The sequence below is a fragment of the Ceratocystis lukuohia genome, assembly GCF_044167205.1.
Source record: "Ceratocystis lukuohia strain C4212 chromosome Unknown Supercontig6_pilon, whole genome shotgun sequence".
Classification (NCBI taxonomy): domain Eukaryota; kingdom Fungi; phylum Ascomycota; class Sordariomycetes; order Microascales; family Ceratocystidaceae; genus Ceratocystis; species Ceratocystis lukuohia.
In genome coordinates this window covers 679550-701765 of record NW_027263525.1, presented here as the reverse complement: position 1 = coordinate 701765, position 22216 = coordinate 679550, and the positions used below count along the sequence as shown (strand labels likewise).

Below are 22216 nucleotides of genomic sequence, written 5' to 3'. Positions count from 1 at the left end.
TGTGGTGCTGTTCTCTTCCTTTTTTGTTTCCTTTTGTCCTCTTCCCCCCTCCCCACCAGCCATCCAACATTTGATTTAAATGGAATAAGAAGCAATTGCCTTGGAATATTTGTTCTCGTTATTTCCTGTCTTGTGCTTTCTATCTGCCCGCCCCTCTTGCCCAACTCTTTGCTTCCCGCACTACCATCACGAGCCATCATCGGAGACCTCCCATTTCTTCTAAGAAACAACCGCTAGCAACTGCCAAAAAGCCATCGCATCTACCTAATTACAGCCACAAGAACCAACGTCGCTCGGCTCTCCATCTTTCACAATGACGACCTCGAAGTCTTCTTCTTTCAGCCGCTTCTTCCGCTCCCTCAAATTCTCCTCCACATCAACCGCCACCGCCTCCCCGCCACAGTCGCCATTATCGTCATCGCCCCAGTCTCCGCCGCCACCGTCCAAGTCAGGAATATTCAAAACTTCTTCCACATCGTCGTCATCATCGTCATCATCTCTAGGCTCTCTTGTTGCCTTCACAGGCCGCTTGTTCCGCAAGCCGCGGCCGGACCCGCGTGAAATCGTTTTCACCGAAACCCATCTTCAGCACCAGCAGATGCTCAGTGGCTTCACCATATCCTTTGGCCGCCGTGGCAGCTGGGCAACATGCGATAGAGAGGGCATTAGCCCGTGTACATCTCGCGTGCATCTACCATTGGATCCTATGGGCCAGCAAGCGATAGATCGCAATGATGAGGCCGTTGACCCTCTACAGGTGTAGAGAGGTGTAGGGACAATGATGGGCTGACACGGCTTTCCGGCAGCTTGCATATGTCCTGTGTGTTTCCTTTCGTCTCGATTCATTCTATTTTTCTCTTGCTACGGCTTAACGACCCTTGTTCCCTATTTTTTATTATTGATGACTAAATTTCTTTTCTCGGACATCTATCTATCTCATTGATAGCCTTTGTTTTTTTCACTCTTCTAATTCTTTTATCGTCGATGAGGAATCTATCTTTTTTTCTTTTTCTTTGAACAAGAACTCCCTTCTCCTTATTCTAGCCGGCGGCAACAAGAATAAGGGGAGAAGAAAGGAAGACTTGTTCACTTCTTCTTACACCGGCTCTACCCTGCGACTTGGTAGCTCCCATCTAATTCACATCCGTCGTCTTGTGATTGGTTGTATCCCACATCCAGCGACAGGCGGGGTGCTACGCAGTCTTTTGGCAGGAGTTTTGATTCTACCAAAAGTCTTTTTTTTTTTTTTTTTTTTTCTTCTCTTCATTCTCTTCCTAATTTTCGGTGCCTCTTCATTCTTTTCCCCTCTCTCACTGGCGTTGATATACAGGTGCTCTGCACGGTGTCATGTTTTGCTCTTCTTTTTGGATTTTCTTTTTCTTTATTCATGTTTGCTCAAGGGCTTTTAGAGGGCTTTAGTGAGGTTGACTAGAGAACACCCGGATGCTTGATTATTTTCATCAACAATACAAACCACAGACAAAAAAAAGATTGTCATCTTTTTTACTCATTTCTATTGACTTGATATCTGAACTGCCCACAATGTGCTTATCGAACGTCGCTCTTGAGAATCATCTTGCTGCCTTCCCTTAAAGTCGGGCCGGCCGCACTTCGGGCACTAGAACGTAGGGAGACTAAGAAACAAATTAGGATCAAGGAGATGGCCGATGGTCTTTCTACCCGAAAAAATAACCAGATTCTGACCGCCAGGGCATCACATGATATGGATATGGATATGAACATGAATGTGACAACAGCCGACCCAACATGGTACCATACACAGATTCACCAAGACATGTCGTCATCGGGTACAAAACATGGGGAAACAGAAACCATTAACGGGCTCGTTTAGGGCTTTACGATTTCACAGAGATTAATTGCAGGAGTCTTCGGGAATACACAAAAGGGCATCGGCAAGGTCCTGCACTCAAAGATCACTGTGTGGCATGTTTGCTCTTGTCTATCGAAGAAAAGTAAAGAAAAAGGCCAACGAGAAGAGTCAAGACGAAGGATTCATCTCTTCTCCTCACCTTGGCCCCTTTGCTTTTCCTTTCTTGTCCGGCTCAAGACCTGCTGCAAGACAGGCCGAGCTTGGCACAAGACGGGAGTATGTATAACCGACTAGTCGGCTAGTCGACTGTCCACCTGGCTGGATTGGACTTGGCAGTCTTCGTGGCCGATTGGCAGCGTAGGCTGAGGCTGGCTAGTCATCCGATTCAGTTCCATCTAATCCGATCTGGCATTGTCGACACACAATCTACTGCATGAAGAGAGGAAGAGGGGACAGGACAGGCACGCATTCCGTGCTGATGTAGATGTAGTCTGCTAAGATCGAACGAAATGAACGGAAATCGCCAACGCAGCGAAGATGCTAATGGCAAAAGAACAAGGAGAAAAATACAGCCTGTCTAGACTTGGCCTAGCCTGTTGATGTAGAGAAAATAATCAGGGAAGAAGAAAAAAAACTTTTCATCTGCAAAGGAGAGAAGAGAGGGAACTGTGGAGACAACGGGCTCTGCTAGGATATACACCCAAAGTGGATACTGAAGAGCCACGATCACGTGACACAGATACTTCACTGGCTTTCATCCTCTCGGAAACAAAAGAAACACAGCCATGTACCTGGTGTATGCTTCATACGTAATAAATGGCAAAAAAAGATGATTGTGGTAAAGCTTTGTAGTGGCAAGACTATTCCCACACTATACACAGAAAAGAAGAAGAATAAAGAGAGAGATACATGTACATAATACCGAAAGTAGGGTGTTAACTTTGCGGCTCATTGTTGGGCCATCGCTCTGATCCTTGCATGACAACTTGACTTATCATATCCCACCCAGTTACGGAAACAGGCACATGGCCGGGTTGTTCGAGCGGGGGTGCCATGCGGCCGTCGTTGTTTTCCATGGTCAGAAATACGGGAATGTACTGCTGTGTTGCCGACCAGCCTCGGGGCATCGGGTTAAGTGCAAGTTGCTGTTGCTCTCCTTGCATCGCATGTGTTGATGTCTGTTGGCGTGGCGTCATTTCAACGACCGATTGGCACGGGAGAGACACAGGGAAGGCTGGATCAGCAGCGACAGTGGCCGGAACAGAAGCACAATGATGGCCTGTTCCAAGGGGATCAGAAAGCGGCGGATTAGTCGAAGTCGTGGGACCTGGGCGTCGATATTTCCATGTGTCTGGAGGGGTGGCAGAGGAAGAGGGAGTTGAGAGAGAAGGCACGGATGAAGAGGTTACATAGGAATCGTGGACAGCGTTGAGGTATTGCTGGGGCATTTGCTGCTGCTGCTGCTGCTGTTGGGGTATTCCATGTCTAGATGTGGGAATCAACAAAGGCGACATTTGAGACTTGGAAGACGTGGGGCTTGACAGTTCCACAACACTACCTTGTGCCCTTTGTGGTATATTGCTGTTGTATTTCGGATTTTTATTCTCAGACAGTTCAACAACGTCTTCTCTCTCTATGTAGTCGCATTCAAGGGGAGTGAATCCCGACAATAGCTGCGCTGGCATGGTCCTGCGGTCCACATGTTTGTTACGGTCTCGGGGGTATAACTTTCGGCCTCTAGACACAAGTGGAATGCTAGCTGAGGTTCCCTCAAATGCAAACTTTTCCACGGCTGGGTGATGGATGTAGGTACGGAGGCCATGGCGTTCGATTTCAGAGCAAATTTGCTGAAGGAATGAGCGAGTGATTATGTGTTTTGAAGCCAGCCCTTGCATAGTGGTAAGGAGGTAGTTGAGGTTTTCCATGTCTTTGGCATGGAGGGGTGTAGGGGCGGAGTCTCGCAGGTGATAGACATATACCGAGGCAGCACAGAACATAGAGAGTGCAATTAGTGGTGATTTCTGTATTCGATGGTGTTTTTGTTCGAGGTTTTACAAACGCGTTAGCAGGATGTTTTCCAGCTTTTGCTAGCTAAGATGCGAGAAAGAAGATAAGGACTACTTACATAGTTGCTGGCACTCGTGACGTGGCTAGTGCCTTGCATCAAGGAAACAATACTACTTGCTGAAGAGAAAAGGGTTTGCTCGCTAACGGCTTTGAACGAATCCAGGCCAAAGTCTATTGCTTTGTCAACTGCCTGGTGGTGAAGGCAGATATAGCTGGCATGCAGATGTAAATTGGTATGGATTGCTGATGGGTCTTTGATGTTGTCTGGTAGGCGAAGCTGCGGAGGCAAGTACATGAAGACATCTCCGATAGTCTTGTTAAGTTGTTGATGCCGCTTCCAAAATGGCCCGTTAATGTCGTTAGGATTGTCACCGGGTGGCGGTCGCTGGACATGACGGAGAACAATGCTGAAGAGATGGCTAATCATGACAGCGCCGGCAAAAGTAGAGTAGGAATGGCCGGTCAAGGCTTCTTTAAGGGTGCAAGTTTGCTCTTCTTGGCCGCTTGTGAAGGCTTCTTCTGAAGATGGCAGCCTGGTACCAATATCGTCATTGTTTATCAGACTAGGCCAGCCAGTCGCTAGACTTGCATGGCTGTCAATGCAGTAGGCAGACCAAAAGGTTCGTCGTCTTTCTTCTGTTTCAATCCAAGAGGACGCCGGTCCAAGGACTGGCACGGCCCATTCTTGCTCGACGTCCATGCGATGGAGGCCCATCATTTGCACTAGACGAGTACATCGAGCACTACTCATTGCCGCCCGGCTGAATTGCAAAGAGCGGGCCTCTTCGGTAGCAATAAGAACCCAGGCCTGGGCATGGCCAAGAGTTAGAAAATACTCGCCTTCGCCCTGTGGATGTTGGTTAGGTTAGCCGAGGTAGCAGCAAGCAAGGGATGATGGTAAGTACAGAGAGGATGACGTTACATCCGCGTCCAAGGGCTTACCTTCAGCTCGTCGCGCTCAGCGTATTGGCGTGCGCGCTCATAAAAGAATCGGTGGTAGTGAGAGTACTTGGGATGGTCATGAGAGGCATTGGCCCATATCGCATATTGAAGGCACATAGGGGTCTTTGGTGCGGCGCGGAGTTGTAGGCCACCCGGTAGCGACTAGGGTTGATAAGGGGCACAAAGTAGTACAAACGACTGAAGTAGTACTCGTTTCTGTAACGGGAGAGAGCCGTTGTGAGCATAGACGAAGGGAGGAATAGAAACGGAAGTAGAATAACTTACAGTTCGTCGAGAATTTCACTTGCAGGCAGCGGTTCAAACATGCCGCCTTGATCTATTAAATCTTGTTTCAAAGGCGTAGCTTGCAGAGGCGAAAACGGATTATCAGTTTGACAGCTATTTCGCTCGTCGTAAGAGAAAGCATAGGCGTTGCGATTCTCATGGTCGTAGGACTTGGTGTTTGACTGAGACTCTCGAAGTAGTCCTTCAACTTGGGCTATTGAAGCATGACGGACAGTTAGCAGCGATCTTGGAATCTTGGACGTGGGGGTTAGTGCGGCTGTTGCCTGTGTATGTTTTGTTTGTTATGCTGATTTGAGTTGATGATTGTTTTCATGGATACATATCGATGGTGATTTAGGTGTGAGTATTCTAATGGCAACATAGAAGTAGATGAGAGAGAAAGAAATATACAAGGCATAATGAAGCATATCATTGCATTGCATGGCTTTGGTCACACCACACTGCGCCTGTTTCATATGCATACTCTTCAACACTAGACAGAGCGAGCTAGGGCAAAAACAAGGCGAGCTAAGAAAAAAAGGCGAAGAACTGGGATCGCGCAGTCTTTGAGCACTAAGGCTCTATTGGACGGATGGCCCTGCTGGCCTGGAGACAAGGCGACGGAAAGCGGGGCAGGTAAATCAAGTGAGTAGATCGTGAGGTCTACCAGCTTTTGGTGATAGGGACTATGGTGGCAGGATTTTGAGAGGACTAACCAAGACGAGCCTCGAGTTCTTTGACGCTGCGGTGGCGAGGAGCCGGCCTACGCCGAGATGGTGGATATACACACTCAGTATTGCCTTTGAGGCATCTAGTGCAAGCTGTGGGAAGGCGATCACAGCGGAGTTTACGTGCGCGACAGGCGACACAAGATAGCGGTTCTAGAGATTGGGAGTCATGAAAGGTTTGATAGGGATGGGAATGGGATTGAGACTCGGGTTGAAGCTGGGGATAGGACTCTGGTCCAACCTGGTGGGGAGCATGAAAGGAGGGCAGGTTTGTGGCAGCATGAATTTGCTCCTGCGCCTGGTGCAGAGGTTGTTGATTTTGTTGATGTAGATGCTGCTGGTGCTGGTGGTAGTGGTAAGGCTGCTGTTGGGACAGCCCAGGGGTGTACGGCTGGCTTGCGTGCGACTGGGCGAGTGATTGCTGTTGCTGTTGGTGGTCGTCGTCGGGATATGCCACTGGTATCTGCTGGGAAGACATTTTACGACAAAGAAATTCGGTGGCTCAGATAGCGAAGAACGAGAACAGAGAAACAAAAGCAATAAGAAGAGTAAGTAGCATGCAGGAAGCAGACGATGCTGTTAAATGCCAAGCCAAGCCTATCCATGTATAGTGCGTTTATCAAAGCAAGACGAGCGGAATGGAAGGATTGGAAGATGGATTAAGAGGATGAAAAGAGGGGGGGGGGGGGGGGGGGGAGAGAGCGTAGAATGCGCAATGTGTAAGAGAAGCCGTGGCATGTATATCTAGACAGAGAGCGGGGACGCGGAGTAGGAAGCATTACTAGTCAATAAAAGAAGGGCCAAAGTGCGCGCGTTTAGATGGCAATTTGATTGTCTAGATTCCGCGCCAGCAGCTGCCTCGATACATGGTAGCTAGATGTTTAGCGGAGGTGTTGGGACAGGCTTTTTAGCTGAGATATCTAGATGCCTACGATTAGGCGGGCTAGGATCAATGCAGGGGGGGGGGGAAGAAATACCAAGGCATCATGACGAACGGATTGATGGAATGAAGAGCGAAGGCGAGAGAACATGTCCCACCAAGCAGACACAAGAACCCTTAGGGTATATTACACATGTGATCTAACAAGCACAGGCGTAGCGTAGCAAAATGAAAGGCAAACAAGAAAGGAGGGAGATTCCATAATGAAGAGAATGCAAGTTAGGCCTTTGTTCCTGATAAAATTCAATTATAGGAAACAGAAGAAGGAGGGGAACAAGTAGAGGAGATGAATTAGAGTGAGTCCCCTCCCCCCCCCCCCCCCCCCGCCCCCCTCCAAAAAAAAAGAGTGCGAGCTATAGAGTAGGAGCAGGAACCAACGTAGCAACAGACACATATAGCAGGAGCAGCGGCAAAAAACGAACGATCAGATACAGGAAGAGATGAAAACCCCGAGCCAAGGACTTCGCTCCTTCCCTTCCCAGATCACTATTACGACCTACACATACGACCAAGTCTGGGTGGGACAAGCAAAACAGGAAGGAGCAATGAGTTAATAGCAAGAAAGACCGAAACAGGAAGCAAGCTTCCAATCTCCGTAATACACGCAATGGTAACCACGGATTAACGCTCTAAAAGGGGACGCAACTGGCAAAAGACGCAGTAGCAGCCGTATAAGAGCAAGGGCGGGAAATAACAGCGCCTATGACCAGTCCCATGGCTATCCAAGGGCGACGTTTGCTGCCTGCCGAGGCTGGACACTAGAGTATCAGTCAGATCCGACTCGAATTCGTCATTGAAAACAGGGAAGAAAGAAAAAATGCCGGCAGCGTCCAGTCCCTATTGTCTCCCCTGACGACAGACAAAATTAAAACAAAGCCGCCCCAGCCCCCAAACTCATTGAGAAAGTTCTTTCCTTATCTGTCTATCGGCTAATTTTCGGGCAGTTGCTGTTAGGCCAGAGGTTATCCAGAATTGGGACGATGACGTTTGTCATTCTGAGTAACTGCAAGAATACGAGATAGGCAGAAGCGCAAATAAAGATGAAGCAATGCGAAGTTGGGGCCCTCAAAAATGGTAGAATGGCAGGCAGGGAAAACTCTGCACCTTCTCTCGCACAGGGATTTCCCTTGCCAGCACCTGCAGGCGACCTTCATTGTCCCCTTTGTTTTTAGTAGCTCCTTTTCCCTACAGCCTCAGTTTAGGTTCTCCACAGCATCCAGTCTTCAAGATAGAGCATACTGATCCAACAGCCCGTCAACAATACCGAGAGCGTAGAATGAAGATGAGATGGAATTTTTACTACTAGCTTGAACTTGTATTTATTTAATGTCTACGCCAGACGACGCCTTTTCCTACTAGTTTGCCGTCGGGTAGTAATTAATGTCTTGCTACCTAGAACGGCGAGACGATTAACTCTAATGAACTACTCTTGACTAATGATCAAGAGCTAGAGTTAAGCTTTCTTCCCCCGCAAACTTGTGCCACAAGAGGAAAAAAAGATTGTTTTTTGGCCTGTTTGCCTACTTGTCTAGTTATCTGTCCTCGTTATGCGCCATCTCAGCAGGATAAAGACATACATACAGTACATACAGTCATACAGTCATGTAGTACACATATGCATACATGTGTCTCTCCCCCTCCCGTTGTGCGACTTTACCATGCATTTGCGTATAATGCCCATTTAGATTTCAGCTTCTTTGCTTTACGGCTGTCAGCCTGTCGCCACCCGTCAACACCTGGTAAGCAGGGTGACACCTTGGACAGCAGACAACTGAAGCTACTAGCCCTCAACGTTACCCCACAACTCCTAGCCCAGCATCCTGTGCTTTGCAATTTCTAGTTGGCCACTTCTACAAGCTTGCAGCATTGCACCCTATATCGCGGACTGTAGCACTTAGCAGTCCCAGCTTCAGCGTTACTCTAGAAGGCCGACATTACAAGACGTCTCCCGTGCGGATGAATGACAGCTAGCGATAGTCACTAAATAGTGGCAAAGTGCACCTAATAAGCGTCATGACAGCCCAGTCACACCCGCCCTGATATCAGCCCAAAGCGGTCAGTCAATGACTGACTGTCACTTGTCCTTCTGTCCATTCATCCACCCACCCGCCCAGCCAGAGGGCAAACAAGAAAGACTCGACCAGCGGCGTTTTACCAAAAGACGCTGCACGGCACTTTGCTACACTGCATGACACATACATGCTGCGCAACGTGTACACATACACAAATTGCATCAGCTGAACACCCTGCCGCGAGCCCGGCAGGATGCGCCAGACTCAAACACTCTAGTATTTGAATCCTCCAAAGCTTCACGTCACTAGACCTGCGTCCCATTCAGCCAGCCAGCCAGCCAGCCAGTTACCGGCCAGCCATCTCAACGCAGCCCCAGATTAGCCCGCCCGATACACAACAAGCCAAAAAGAAGTATGTGCGCCAAAGAGTGCCTTTTTAAATAGGAACCCCTAGACCGGGACAAGAAGCCTCAAAGAGAAGAGTACTTTTGAGCAGAGACGTCAATGTACAATGCAGACCAACAATGTGATATGATGTGATGTGCTGCACACACCAACACCATAATGCACTTTGAATATAGACACCAAGTCATCTTCATTCCACATGCATCGCACACTAGAAGAGCAAAATGCCGGAGTCAAGTTGGGAGAGCAACACGTCGTCATGTCACAGCGACCTTGCCTCATTAATCCCAACCAACAAGGCCCATGCTACGCCATCGCGCAGATGCGTTTTTTCCTAGTTGCCACCCAAAACCCGTATGTCGTCCTGTAAATTACACCAGCTAGCTAGCCGGCTGGGTAGATAGTGGTAGGCCAAGGGCTCAGAGAGGCAGAAATGCATCCACTGCCCGGTCTGGCTATCTAGCAAAGGAGAAACTCAAGGCGATCCTAGCACCCATCTTGGTTGGCGCACAAGCTAAGCAAGGCTGCAATCCAAGACAAACACTAAATCTTGGAATCGAAGCTCGAAGATGCATGGTATCATAATCATAATACAAGGCACACCCACCCACACATACATACATATACATGCCCATGCTCAAGCAAATGCCTAAGCCCGAACCAGCCAGGATGCTGTGTATTTTTGACACGGGCCAATGCATATCCATCAACACATAATTTCACGCCAAGTTAAAGCCGAGGGAAGGAAAAAAAAAAAAGTGACCTTATGTGAAAGAAAAGTTCATGATTGCTTCTCTTGGGTAATGCAACAAGAATAGCAGTAACAAGCAGAGAGTATCAAAGCCTCAGTAAATAGATAAAACATGAAGGACGAGGGACAACGGGGAACAAAAAGGTATGCAAAATCATCTGTAAATGGCTTTATAAACCAAGTAAAACAAGACAAAAGAAACACAACGCCATAATCGTCTTTAATGCCAAAACAAAAGACGCCGTTAAATAACAAGACAACAGTAGACCAAGGGAGAGGGGAAATGAAAAGGATATACCAGCCCAGATGTTATGTTTCAACCAGCATGAAACTAGGGGAACAAGAAATGAAGTGAAGAAAAAATAGAGAAAGAGAGCATCAACACTGCTCTTCTCAGTAATGAGAAAAAAAATAAGACAAAGAAAGGAAAAAAGGAGAAATCTGTATACATCAAGAAAATGAGGAAACAAAACGAAAGACCCAAAGCCCAAGAACCTCCAACAGGGGGGGATGCAGTGTGTATAAAACCCATGACCAAGAAAAGAAAAGAAAAGACAGACCGCGTCGGAAAAGACTGTAAAAATGTAGAGACAGAAAACAGGGAAAAAAGGAAAAAAAAATAAAGAACGGCCCGTCTCTGGCCACAACGATGGTGCTCAATACCAATGTCCAAGCCAAGATATAAGAAACGGGCCGGTCTAGTCGTCATACATAAGATGTGGTGTGTTGGTGCCGATGAGGCTACAGCCACACGTCTTTTTTTTGGTAAAGACAAAGGAAAGAAAAATGATGAAAGAACAAAGTACAGCAAGACAAGGTGTTTACACGCTAGTGCGCTTGTAGTGTGCGTCGTCGCCGTAGCTGCTGTTGTTGTCGCCATCGCTAAGGGGAACGCTGGATCCCTTGTTGCCGTTGGTCTGGTTGTAGCGCGCCTCAGCTTCGTTGCGCGCAGTGGACATGATGTTGGGCAGCTGGCGACGGCGAGCGTTGATGAACCAGTTGCTGATTTGGTCTGTGAAGGAAAGACATGTTAGCTGAGGAACTCTCGGTGTCTGCGATGTGGGAAGTACTTACTCATCTGAAGGCCTGTCATGCGCATCAACTCCATCTTCTCGTTCTCAGTCGGGTATGGGTGGTTCAGGTGGTTCATAAACCAGTGACGCAGCTTGTCGGTGGTCTCTTTAGGCAGGTTTCCACGGCGCTTACGCTGCTTGGTATCAGCCGCAGCCATGCCCTCAAAGCGCTGGTAGTGGTCATAACCATAGGGCGCAGGGCCATTGGCAACATGCGGGTGGCCGTGGGCCATGTGGGCAGAGGCGTACTGGTGGTGAGGCGGCACGGAGGTGTAGCGCTGCTGGTAGTGGGCGTGGGCATGGGGGTGAGGAGCAGCAGGAGCAGCGGCAGCGGGATGGTGCATGTACTGCTCCTCTCTGGGGGAGAGGGTGGAGTAGGGGTGCTGGGGCATGGGAGGAGCAGAAGCAGCCGGCGCGGGAGCAGGGGCGTGGGGAGGCAGAGCGTGGCCGTGGGCAGCGGCGTGGTGTGTGGGTGCGGGTCCATGAGGGTGGGGAGCAGCAGGCTCGCGGGGGTAGGACATGGGAGGAAGAGGGGCTCGGGGCTCAGAGCGAGTAGGGCCAGGAGCGGGAGTGGCAGACCAGCTGGCATCACGCATGGAGGGGGAACGACTGGCGGCCGAAGCAGCGTCGGTAACGGGGCTGGGGTACACTCTGGGCACTCTGCTGCTTCTCTCAGCAGCATCGTCCTCCTCGATCGACGCTCTGCGGCGCTTGTTCGAGGTAGGCGAGTGCACATAGTCGGGGGAGGTCAAGGGAGCGAGATAGGCCCGGGGAGAGCGAGAGTCCGAGTTGTTGGGAGAGGGAGTGGAGTAGAACTCGGGCAACATCTGCAGAGGGGATGTTAGTTGGATGGATGGATGGATGCGGAGGGGATAAGGGTTAGAGGGGAGACGACTGACCTGGTTGAGAGATGGAAGCGAAATCGAAGGGCCATCGCGGCTCTCGTTGGGTGATTGGATCATGTTGCGAGAGAGATGCAGAGACTGGTGAGGGTAGGAGGTCTGAAGAGGACGTGCAGGAGTAGCGAGGGTGGACATTGCGGAAAGCAGACAAAGAAGAGTCTAAGATATGTGTGTTCGCGAATATGCTCCTAATGACGCAATATACCAGAAGCAGGCCGAGAGAGCAGAGAAACCCGGACTGACTGGCTGGCTGAGTTTGGCGATGAGATGACAAAGGCGAAGGTAGGCAACAGAGGGTTGCTTGGTGGGCTGGCTGTAGCGTGAGGAGCAGCAGAAACAACAGCGGTTATTATTGTTGTTGTTGTTGCAGTTGACGATTGGTGGTTGTGGTGGAGACAGTAAAAGAGGCTTGAGGAAGAATGGCAGAGTGAATGATGATGGGAAAGGCGGGAATGCGAGAGTCTTTATAAACAAATGGGGGAGACCTGAAGCGCAAGCTCGAAATGGAGATTGGTGACAAAGGTATGGGCGTGTAAATGTGAGATGATGTGAGTGTGAATGTTTAAGCTTCAAGCCAAGAAGGAAAGAAGGGAAAAAGTTGGACGGGGAGGAGGAAGGTTAAGTATAGAATGGAAAGAGCGATAGAGAGCAATAGCCAAGAAAAACGCAAGAGCAAGAGAGCAACAGAAAAAAAAAGAAAAGAAAAAGAAATAACCCCCCCCCCCCCCCAAAGGCAGCTATTTTCCTGCTTTGATGCAGTTTTGGGTGAGGTGTGCCAATTCTTTTGGATTTTTCTAGGATTGAATGAATTGCATGGCTCCCCGTATGATTTTATCGCTATTTTATATGCTGGCTGCTCTTAGCAGACTGCAACTACAGGTAGAAGACTAGCTTGACTTTATTGGGCTTGTTTCTGGGGCGTGGACGTCTCGTTTTGTGCTGGAGAATGGGCGGGTGGTGGGTGTGTTTACTGGGCAAAGGGGGGGTGTTTAGACTTAGCAGTCAGAACTATGGGGCGTGAGCTGCCCACACGGGTGTGTCCTTTGGCTCCTGCCCTGTACTTCGAGGGAGGAAGAGGAAGGAGAAGAAACCCCCCCCCCTTCTCTTCTAGATAAAAGAAGATAAAAAAGCAAGCCCAAGCATAAAAAGTAGCGGAGTGGGTCTTGAAGAATGCTGCTTGCTCGCTCGGATGCTAGCATTTTGGTAGGAGCAGGGGAAGAGGATATGGCCTTGTCGTAAGGGGGTGCGATCCTTTTTTTTTTTTTTTCTTTTTGCTGAGATCCAGAGATTCACGCCCCCTTCTACCCCTTCCCCTCAAACAAACCCTTCTCTCATACCTCTTGCTCTTGCTATCCAACGCCCCCTCTCCTCCTCGTCCTTACATGAGCGTGTTCACGCCTCACGCCCCCCAGGGACTATCGCCCACGCCTCCCCGGACTCTACACCATCTCGACACCATCCAATCCCAATCCCGCTCCATCAGTCTAGTCTACGCCTTTTCGACTTCCAAGGTGGTGCTCATACACAGGCAGGTGTATGCAAATGCATGTCTGCTTGGCCTTGCTGGTCCTGCTCGCACTGCTGCAAATGTCCGTCTCTCCAAGTGGAACTTTCTGAGGACCACATCAGCTCCCACGTCCACCTCACGCTCCTCCGCCCCTCCGCCCCTCCGCTTCTCCAGCTTTCGTCTCTGGCCTCTCATCTCTCGCCTCTCATTTCTCATAGCTCCCATGGCACTCATGGCACTCATGGCACTCATGGCACTCATGGCACTCATGCCCCCCCCCCCCCGCCGCTCTCTCCCCCACTAGCCCTCTACCAACCAACTCACACTTTCCCTCTATGTCTCTACTTCGTCCCTCTGCTTGAGATTCCTCTCTCACTTGCTCCTTCCTAGTCAAACATGTCCAGTCCTCTTTTTTTGTTTAGTTTGTTTGGTCTTTGTTTGCTGCATCGTCCTCCTTCCGTTTCTCTCCGTTCCGTATCGTGGCTTTTTCTGACTCCGCCTTATTGCTGGGCCTCTCTCGATTGTACTCTATGGTTGGCGGTACAAGCCAAAAAGAAGCAAAAGATGTGCTGACGCGGAGGACCTGCCTTCGGAAGCCGGGCCTTTGGCTTTCTGTCAGCAGCGGCAAGCAAAGCAGAAGAACCTCGGCTTACCGATGCCTATAGGTCTGGAGAGACAAAGAAATGGTATCCAGATGTCATCAAAGCAAGAGGAGAGGGTCAAGCCGCCGTGCTAGGCCACCGAGAGACCAATCCCAACATGAGAACTGAGCGAAATAAAAAAGAAGAAGTAAATATAACTACAAGGTGGGCAAAGAGGAGAGGATGGCATTGTATTGTATGACATTGTATGGTATTCTATTGTGCTGCTCTTACTTGTGCTTTGCTTGCCCAAGTGCAAGCTGGTGCTTGTACCTCTCTTGCTGTCCATTTTTTTGTCTCACCTCCTTCCCTTTACTCGGGCCACTCAGTCAACTCGCCTGCGCCTTGCCCTGGCCTTGACCTTGCTACAAAACACAAAGTTCCCAGCCTGGGGAAGAGGGGAACGAGGAGGAGGGGACATGAAAAGGCAAGGGGAAGAGGCAAAGTTTTCCGACTACAGGCTCTATTCTACGTATGTTCCAAGTGCCACAACACATGAGGTCGTTGCTACCGCCTTTTCTTTTGGGTGGCCAGCTTAGCAACTAGCCGGCCAAGTCCAAGGACACAGGCCAGCCATTCACAGTACAGAATAAGCAAATAGGAACTAAAACAGCATGGTAGGGTAAGTAGCAGCAGCAGTAACGGTAGCCAATCCACCCCCGCCATCCAAATCAGCCTTTATCGGCTCACAATCCGACAAGACAGCGGGCGAACTTTACCAATGCAACCAATAACTCCGTTGTCAAAACCCAAGAATAAAGAGATCAAATTAAGTTTAACAGCAAAGGAAAAAAAAAAGCAACAACCTGCTTACTACCGCTTGTTTGCTGTCTCCTCTGCATCCCTCTCTCCCTCGCTGTCGTTCTCTCTCTTTCTTTCTTTCTTTCTTTCTTTCTCTCTCTCTCTCTCTCTCTCTCTCTCTTTCTCTCTCTCTTTCTTTCTCTCTCCTCCCCTCTCCTCTCTCCCCTTCCCCATCTCCCCTCTTCCATCATTCTCTCTTTGTCTCTCTTCTCCTCTCCTCCTCTCCTCCTCTTCTCCTCTTCTCCTCCCCTCCTTCTCTCCTCCTCCTCCTCATTTCTTCCAAAGTTCCCGATATCTCTCCTTCTCTACGGCCCATACTTTCTTCTTCCCTCTTCTCCCACCTTCTGTTTCCCTGCCCTAAACTGCCATATCCCGAGTGTCGGGAACCTCCTAGCCATGGAGACCTTTTGTCAAAGAAGTCAAAGAGTCAAAATAGATGAAAGGGGAAAAGAAAATATGACGATCAAAGGCTCGAGGTCGGGGGGTGGTCCAAGGATTGAAGAATAATGGAAATTATTTTTGGATGGGCGAGAAGCTTGCAATCTGAGATTTCAATCTCAACTAGCCTGGTAGGCAAGGCCCCATGATTACATTATGATAGGCCAATCTCAAGCACAGTGAAGATCATGGACAGTCTAGGCAAAGCAAATAGAGGCATAAAGCCAACAAGACAAAAAGAGGCCCATGAATTGGACTGGCTGCAAAAGCAGGGGCCGGGGCTTGAATATTCACTCAACCCTTCCAAGGCCCAGCTCCTTCATGCGAATAGTGTTTGATGTGTATATCTCCTCCCCCTTCTATGCAAGTCGTATGCAAGCCAGGCTGTAGCATAATACCTGCATCTTGTGTACACATACAGCAAGCAAGTAGCCATATATACATGCATTCTGGCTTTGGCTTTTTAACCTGACCCGACCACACTTGGCCTGGGCCGACCCAACCCGACCTGATCTGACAGAATTTATCGCTTGTCACATCAACACATCACATAAAACAAAGAGCCAGTCCTACATTGTGGCAAAATAGGAAGCAAAAGAAAAGAAAAGAGAAGAGAAGAGAAGAAAAGAAAATACCAACTACGAGCAGCCAAGGATGCACCGCTGTAGGGTATCGAGGGTCCCGACTGGCTAATCCGTTTTTTATCATGCACGACAGGTAAGAAAGGCTCGTCTCGGGTCTTTAGGTACAAACACTCTAGGAAAAGAAAAAGAAAAAGCAAAAGAAGCAGGCAGTGAGTGGCTTTGAATCCAAGGTGATATGTTGCTGCATCTTGTTATCTGGTGGCATGTTCATGCCTTTGCGCCGTTGTACCTTTGTATTTTTGTACTCTTGTACCTTTGTACCTTTGTATTTTGGTATCTTGGTATCTATCTTTACCTTTGCACCTTTGCACCTTTGCACCTTTGCTCCTTTGCTCCTTTTTGCCTACCGTTCGTCCCAGAGTCTGTGTCTGCACGCATACGTGTAGATATTCTACGTACTGTATTATATTCTGCATGCTATACTGTAGGCCCTCCTGGATATCCACGTCTGCACCTGTTCTCTGCACCATCCATCCCCGTCGCAGCTCACCTACTGGTCTAACCGCTTCCTCAGCATGGATGACAGCGGCGAACGAACCTGCACCTCTACTCTTTCACCATTTTTATCCCTTTGTTCTATCTGCCCTTCTTTGCCTCTTCGTATCCAGCTTTTTGCTTACTCCTTCTTTCTCCTCCTGTCTGCTAGATTAACCTTTTTTTTCTCTTTACTGACAGGCAAGACAAAAACAGTCTTGGGTTCTTTTCCTGGTGTATTGTGCTTGCCCGCTTAGCGCCCAACCGGGCAGAAAACAACTTGATCTCGCGTTTTTGTTTTGTTACTGGCTGTCGATCTCTCTTCCCTTCTCTGAAAGTATGTATTTTTAGTAAGCGAGCCGAGAAAAAAAAGGAAGAAACAAGGGCAGAGTTGATTTCTGCGATTTCTATGGCTTGCTCTTACAGAGAGAAAAGGCCTTCCCCTTCCCGACCTTCAATTTGCTGTTGTTGCATCACGTGATGCGCTAGGGACCCCACCGCCCACCACCCTTGGGCTCTTTGTGCCTCTGCTCGTTTTGTCCGCCTTGTTCTTTGTTCCAACCCGAAACCTGCTATATGGCAAACAAGCTCAACATGAACAATTGCATTCCCAAAGCAGGAAGCAAACAGAACAGCATCAAGACAATCATATCCATCACATTTTTTTTGCTGTGACAAACGTTCAAATTGCTCTCCCTAAACACTCGTAAATGTCGTCTTGGCCGTAGGTACGTAAGCATCTAAAGTGTACAAACATCTCCGCACTATTTGGTGCCGACAAGCTTGTTAATCCAAGCACGGAAATACCAAGCTCCTCCCCTTGTGCTTGTGCTCCATGGTCGGACAGCAAAGACCGATAGAGTCCTTCTTGTTACCCTCAGGGCTCCTCATGAGAACTTTTTTTTTGGTTACGTCTATTTCTTTCAAATTAGCCATGGGTCATGGACTGGCCTAGAGGCGCTATTGCTTGCACCAAGGACATGGTTCACATCACGTGTCGCTTGTTGGGGAGGGTGATTCTTGTCAGCTTTTTTTTTTTCTTTCTTGTGATTTCCCAGAGTGTCAGACGATGAATGCGTTTTTAGGGTTACATCCATGCCATTCAAACAAAAAGCCCTCTAACCCTTCTCGTCTCTTTTTTTTTCTTTTTTTTTTTTTTTTTTTTCGCATTTGGCGTTGGTGCGCCCTGATTCTTGTGGCCGCAACGGCCTGAAATTCGTTGTGGGTCTCGAATTCGACGAGCAAAGAGACAAGTAGCAAGGTTTTTTTTTCTTTTTTTTTTTTTTTTTCCCAGTTCTTTATTTCTTCTCTTAACCTGCTTAAGTTGATTCTTGTCACAATTGTTGGGGACTAATAGCGATCGCTGATCGCTATGACCGATATGCGCTTTGTGCATTTTTCATGTCTGATGGTATCGAGACCTTTGGATATCTTTTGCTTTGTAGCCTGCAGCCGGAGATAGTAAGAGATTGTCCTTTTTCTCAACAGGACAAACTCCATCCATTAGTAGTAACAATACTGCACTGCACCATCATGAACTCCGCCTCCGACGTGTAAAATAGGCCTAGTTTCACACTTATGGCATTATGGCATTGTGTTTCAGGGACTTTGGAAAGTTTGTTATTAGCTGATGGACATATGAGAAGGGCTGTGTTTGGTGCGGGCGACGCTGGCTTACCATCTATGTGATTTCGTAAAATTGAGGTGCTATACGCAGGGACATTCTAGACTCTCGAGAGACTCGAGGTAAATCCCATATCACACTAAATGCAACGCGGAGAGGACTTGGGTCGACGGTTACGCACAAGAATAAGATCCGTACTTTTGTACTCAGTCAAGGGGGCAAGGCGGAGTTTACAGGTCTGGCTAGTCTTCTGTCTTCTATTCTAGCCTCGAGAAAGAAAAAAATAAATAAGCACCCAAGTAAATACCCAGAAAGGGACAGCCAGTAAGATCTAGCTCCGCTGGGAGATAGGGCCAAATGGATAATTCAGACGAACATGGGCCCTAAGGCTCTAACAAGCAGCCCGGCTAGAGCAGCGAAAAGGTGACAAGCTCGACAATGGACAAACAAGCTAAGGCTAGTAGAAACAACGTCTGGTAGCCCTGGGAGTTACAGGCATAAAACAGGGGATAGGCACTAAGCCCTGTTCGATTATACGAAGGCCTTGGGTGAGGAGAGCTAGGGGTTAGAAGGGTTAGTTAGCAGGACTAAGTCGTAGGTATGCCTAAATCATTGGGGGGGGGGGGGGTTAGGGGAAGAAAGAGGAGAGAAGGGCTCCGCCTCAAAAGGCTCTTGGACAATAGCAAGCACAACAAGCACTTTTTTTTTCTTCAGCCGGCGCAAAGAGGAGAATTACTAGACGATATTATATGACCAGAAGTTGGAAATATGGAGTTGGTAAGTAATGTGCTAAGAGTAAAACACGCTTTAGTGATGGGTATGGGTAAAACTTTGCCGTGCAACTTTACATGCATACCTAAATGCGTGCGTGCATATGCCAAGAGATTGAATCGAGATTTGATACAACCTGTTCCTAGGCCAGGTATGTGTGTAGCTAGGTGATGGGTGGGCAGGTAGCAGGTAGATAGGGTCTGTGAGTGTGCACAAAAAAAACACAAGAACGGGGTCATTTTGGCTTCTGCTTCTGCTTCTACTTGTCCATCTGGCCTCTGGCCTCTGGCCTCTGGTCTCTGCCCCTCTGCCTTTCGAGGCCAACTGGGCCGGCCTGGTTTCTCTGGTCTTATTGCTTGCTTGCTTGCTTGCCGTCCGCAACTGTTTCCAGCGCGCATTAACGCCCAATGTCCATCATCATTCAAAATATAGGATGAAACAAATGAAATACAAAATACCGACAACCAGCAGGGATATAAGGGCATGGCAAATAGGCACCAACTATGCCATAGCCAGTTTTTTTAATTTTTTTTTCTTTTACCAGCCTCGGATCTGGCGGATAAACGGCCAACAGCAGAAACTGCAAAAAAAAAATGACAGATGACATGGTCTCGTGCTTATGCTATGCTATTCCATATTATATTGCCTGCCCCCTCCATCGGCTATTAGCCAGGATAAGTGCGGTTGGCGAGGGAGGCTTTTGCTTCTCTCTACTCTTGTAGTTTCCCCGGACCAACTCAGTCCGTTCTGTCCCTCCTCCACTCCCCCTTAGCCGAGATCCTGTTTCCGAGCCTTCCGGCAATCGCTGCTTAGAAGAGATGAGAATCTATAAGAAAAAAAAAATCTTGCCCGTTAAATGTAGCATGTAGCATGGCAAAGGCCCCAGTCCGCGATAGAATACACATGTAGAAGGGGGTTCTCACGAATGACCAAGTCTAGTCAGGCAAGGAGAGAGGGAGGGGTAAAAGCAGAGGCCATCGACACTGGCCCAATATCGCGGCTTGACTTATAGGACTAATGGCCAAGGAGAAAAGGCAGATCGTCCATCAAATCAGACCATGTGTTTATTTGATTAATATTTTTTTTTTTTTTTTTTTTTTTTTTTTTTTTACTTTCAGAGGTATTTAAATGTGCTTTTTGGAGATTGGCACCAACGGGGCCTCAATGTGTAGGAGGGAGGTAGTTGAGAAACCGAGTGATTGAATCAGTTAGTCTAGAAGCATTCAGACAGAGACACCCAACCTCCTAGCTGCTGCCTTGCTCATCTGTCTGCATCATAACGAGGACGGGGACGAGGGTGGACGAGAACGAGGACGAGGATGAGCATAGCATGGACGAATGACTCTGACTTTATTTTACAAATTGTCTTTGCGTTAGGTCCACGATGGGGGGTGTGGGTAGCGGTGTGCGTCCCGGAACCCTTATTTTTTTTTCTCTCTCTTTCTCTATGCCACACCACATCTCCAGCTTCACACGTACACAAGATCTCTTTTTTTTTTCTTCTCTTTAACCAAGGTACAAAGAAAGAGAAAGGAAAAAAAACATTGAAACAAGCGATAGCATACTAAGAGAGAGAGAGAGAGAGAGAGAGAGAGAGGCGGGCTTTCGTCTTTGAAGGGGGCACAGGAGCAATAAGAAGGAGGGGGAGGAGGAGGAGGATGGGAAGAACAGGAAGGGAACATGCGCTTTCTTCTAAGCCACTCCCAAGCAGGAGCCCAAAAGGCAGGAAACATCATTTTCTCTATGTCAACTTGTCAAGCTGCCCCTCCGATCCCCCCGATGGCAGGAACAGCAACACACAGTTACATACATGCACCCACATATGTGCATATATTCATGTATGCATGTATAGTAGCCAGCCAGCCAGCCAGCCAGCCACAACAAAGCCCAGACATGCCCAGTTCCGGTACCAAGCCCAGACTGACGCCGACCCAACGCGAAGTCGTAAGCCCCTACCTCAGCCCCAAACTCCTAAGCCATAGCGAAACGCAGGACGACTAGGAGAAGAACCTTTGCAGAGGGGCCAGAGCTAGTTCTAGCCAGTACGAAAAAAAGAAAAAGGGAGAAAAAAAAAAGAGGAGCAAGGACGAGCCAACAAGATATAAGGGAAAGCAGAGAGAAGCAGGGAAATTAGCGAGTGGGGAGGAGGAGGATTGAGGGGAAAGAGTTGGCAAAAGAAAGCCACCGTACTAAGAGAAGGACAGGATCAAAATAGGCAGTTGTGTTTCAAGCCAAGTAGACCCACGAAGCAAACGGCATAGAAAGTAAAGGCAACAGCAGCAGGCAGAGAGGAAGGTAGAGGCGAAGAAGGAAAGGAGAGAGAGAGAGCAAGAGCACAAGCAGGACTACTGCTTTCTGCCGGCTTTTTTCTTTCTTTCTCTCTCTCTCTCTCTCTCTCTCTTTTTCTCCATCTCTCGACAAATTACAGCTATCTGACCTTGTCAAGAACTTCATTTCCTCAGGCTATAGCCTACCGCAATAAAACGGCTGGTAAGGCCCTCTCTCCCCTCCTCCTCCCCCCCCTCCCCCTCTCCCCCTCTCCCCCTCTTTCCTTTGCTGAGAAAGACACTGTGCTGCCTCGCGTTCTGTTCTCTTCGCTAGTCCACACTGCCTCCCCCCTTCTTGCTCTGGGAATGAACAAAAGTTTTGTACGTGGAAATCTCCGATCGCCTTAATGGCTTTGTTCGGCATTCTTTGACGACCAAGTGCCGACGCTGAGTGTGTGTGCGTTGTAGACATGGATGGCATGACATGGCATGGGCATTCGTGCGCATCTACCCTTTCTTGAATGCTTGGGGTTGTCTTCTAATCTTTTTTTTTTTTTTTTTTTTAATTTTTTTCTCTCCTTGGACACTCTTACCGCCCGCCCTCTTTCTCGTTCTCTTAGCAGCAGGCAGGGGCCTGTGTGAGCACTTGGTTGAGAAAGCGGCAACCTTGCTGTGTCAGGCACAAGAACAAGCAATTGGCTGAGCACAAGCCGTACCAAGAAAAATAACGTATAGAACAGCACTCTATAGGGGCATGTACTTGGTGTCATGTGCTGTCTTGTAGTGTCTGGACGTCTACCTAGGCCGAACCTTAGTCTGGCTAGCTTAGTGCATGTTACATCTGTGTACTAAACAATACCAAGAAGCCAAGAAGGCTACAAGAGCCTCTGGCTGTTTTGTGCTTGTTACTCGATGACAAGTCGGTGTTATCCGAAGAACAACTGCCAGAAACTCGATCGGGTAGGGTTATTGTTCCTTGCCAGATTTCCTTTCTTTTTTCTTTTCATTGCTTTCTCTCGAATTTGGTTTTTTTTGCACATGCAATCCTTGGCCTTTAATGTGACAGGGAGTAGGGAAGTTCAGAGCTTGTTTTTTTTTTTTTTTTTTTTTTTA

The 22216-nt window shown here is 48.4% G+C and overlaps 3 protein-coding genes across 3 annotated transcripts; 1 reads left to right on the top strand and 2 right to left on the bottom strand.

The window, feature by feature from the left end:
* Positions 1-313: 313 nt before the first annotated feature.
* HOO65_060173 (uncharacterized protein) lies at positions 314-763 on the top strand (the record flags this gene model as incomplete). The annotated part of the gene is made up of 1 exon (XM_071001070.1): positions 314-763. The coding sequence occupies one exon, from the start codon at positions 314-316 to the stop codon at positions 761-763; it is 450 nt and encodes a 149-aa protein (XP_070857523.1).
* A 2003-nt stretch (positions 764-2766) lies between these two features.
* Positions 2767-4957, bottom strand: HOO65_060172 (Azaphilone cluster-specific transcription factorazaR; the record flags this gene model as incomplete). The annotated part of the gene is made up of 3 exons (XM_071003741.1): positions 2767-3852; positions 3957-4745; positions 4841-4957. 3 exons carry the CDS (start codon positions 4955-4957, stop codon positions 2767-2769), a joined length of 1992 nt encoding a protein of 663 aa, XP_070857522.1.
* Positions 4958-10782: 5825 nt separating this feature from the next.
* HOO65_060171 (Homeobox protein TGIF2) lies at positions 10783-12071 on the bottom strand (the record flags this gene model as incomplete). Its single annotated transcript, XM_071003920.1, has 2 exons — positions 10783-10973; positions 11036-12071. The coding sequence occupies 2 exons, from the start codon at positions 12069-12071 to the stop codon at positions 10783-10785; spliced, it is 1227 nt and encodes a 408-aa protein (XP_070857521.1).
* Positions 12072-22216: the final 10145 nt, after the last annotated feature.